The sequence below is a fragment of the Cryptomeria japonica genome, chromosome 1 (genome assembly GCF_030272615.1).
Source record: "Cryptomeria japonica chromosome 1, Sugi_1.0, whole genome shotgun sequence".
Taxonomy (NCBI): Eukaryota; Viridiplantae; Streptophyta; class Pinopsida; order Cupressales; family Cupressaceae; genus Cryptomeria; species Cryptomeria japonica.
In genome coordinates this window covers 178,331,843-178,333,362 of record NC_081405.1, presented here as the reverse complement: position 1 = coordinate 178,333,362, position 1,520 = coordinate 178,331,843, and the positions used below count along the sequence as shown (strand labels likewise).

The following is a 1,520-nucleotide window of genomic DNA, read 5'->3' as shown; positions in this document are numbered from 1 at the left end:
GAGAAACCCATAACCATGGATCCATTATATACGTACAAAATTGTACTATGTGATTATAAACCTTTGTTCTTCACATCAACTAATATAATTCTATGCCTTTTTAATCTCCTAATATTTATGGATTGACAATATTTTAGAATACTTGGATGAGGTTGTCATTGTGTCTTAAAAAGACATATTTGTTTATGCTAACACATAGAAATATGTATAGTAGTCTTGAATAATGTATATGTTCCTACGGTGCTTCCACAAAACTAGATTCTTTTTGTATACCAATTGAAGTGTGTAAGCAAATATTGAGTATATTTTTTGGAATTTGTACAAGACAACTCTACAATAGTGAAACCATCTTTATGATAATGAAGTTGTCCTATAACATGAAAAGGGCTAGATCATAGTAGGTAACATGCGTATTAAAATATATGAACATATTGATATAATAAATAAGCAAATAAGACATAAACATAGACATGACGATGAAAAACAAATGTATAAAAATATATAATAAGTGAATGGATAATGTAAGAGACCTAATTTTACATAAAAATATAACATTCATATATATCAAAATGCTAAGTTCAAGACAAAATAAAATAAAATTTATATAAATATACAAATTTTTAAAATCAAACATGAACTTACACGCAATGGATTCATTGACGAAGTCTCAAATATAAGTTACACTACAAAAATCTACAAGAAAACTGAGCTAGAACTTTACAAGGAAAATCGATCCTTCAAACAAAGAGATCTTATTATAACTTGACAGACAACTTCCGCATGAATGACTTCTAGAAACACAAACTGTTCTGGGAAAAGCTTTGATAACCCTAATTTGTTTCACATTCGTTGTGGACAGGGATCCCATTAGTGATGTTATATATACACACACTCTGAAACTTTTGTAAGAACCCAGAACTTTTAATGCCCCGCCATTTCTTCTCTGGAACGCCGCATTTTCTCTCCCCATGTCTTCCTCTCACCATTCCTCGACCTCATTCTAAGACTTTCAATCTGCTCTGCCCAGTTCTTCTGCTTCACATATCTCCTCTGTGACAACAATAACTGAGGATTCAAAAGAAGCTTTAAATCATAATCAGCCCTTAGCATTGGATCAGACAGAGTCTCATAAGCCTCCTGCACTAGAAGAAACATTTTTCTACATTTTTCTTTCTCCTCAGGTGGACAGACGTCAGGGTGGTAAATTCTCACCTTTTCCTTGTATGTTTTCTTCACTTCACCCAGTTCAGCGCTCTGTGGAACACACAACACATCATACAAAGTCATAGTTGAAAGAAAACAAGAAGAAGAAGAATCATGATCATCTATGATGGCTCTCAATATCTATCTACATCTTCTAGATCTAACACCTACAAGTAGAAAGAGTATAAAGAGGGAAAGATGTTGTGGATAGGAGTTTGCCTAGGTCAAATCCCATGTTTGGAATTAACTTTAAAATTGGAAAATAAATTGAACTTGAATTAAATTTGAAAGATTTTCTTTTGAGGGGAAGGCTAGAT

General features: G+C 32.6%; 1 protein-coding gene across 1 annotated transcript; it reads right to left on the bottom strand.

The window, feature by feature from the left end:
• Positions 1-921: 921 nt before the first annotated feature.
• On the bottom strand, positions 922-1,287 carry LOC131075772 (chaperone protein dnaJ 20, chloroplastic-like). Its single transcript, XM_058012659.1, has one exon. The coding sequence runs from the start codon at positions 1,285-1,287 to the stop codon at positions 922-924; it is 366 nt and encodes a 121-aa protein (XP_057868642.1).
• Between the last annotated feature and the right edge of the window lie 233 nt (positions 1,288-1,520).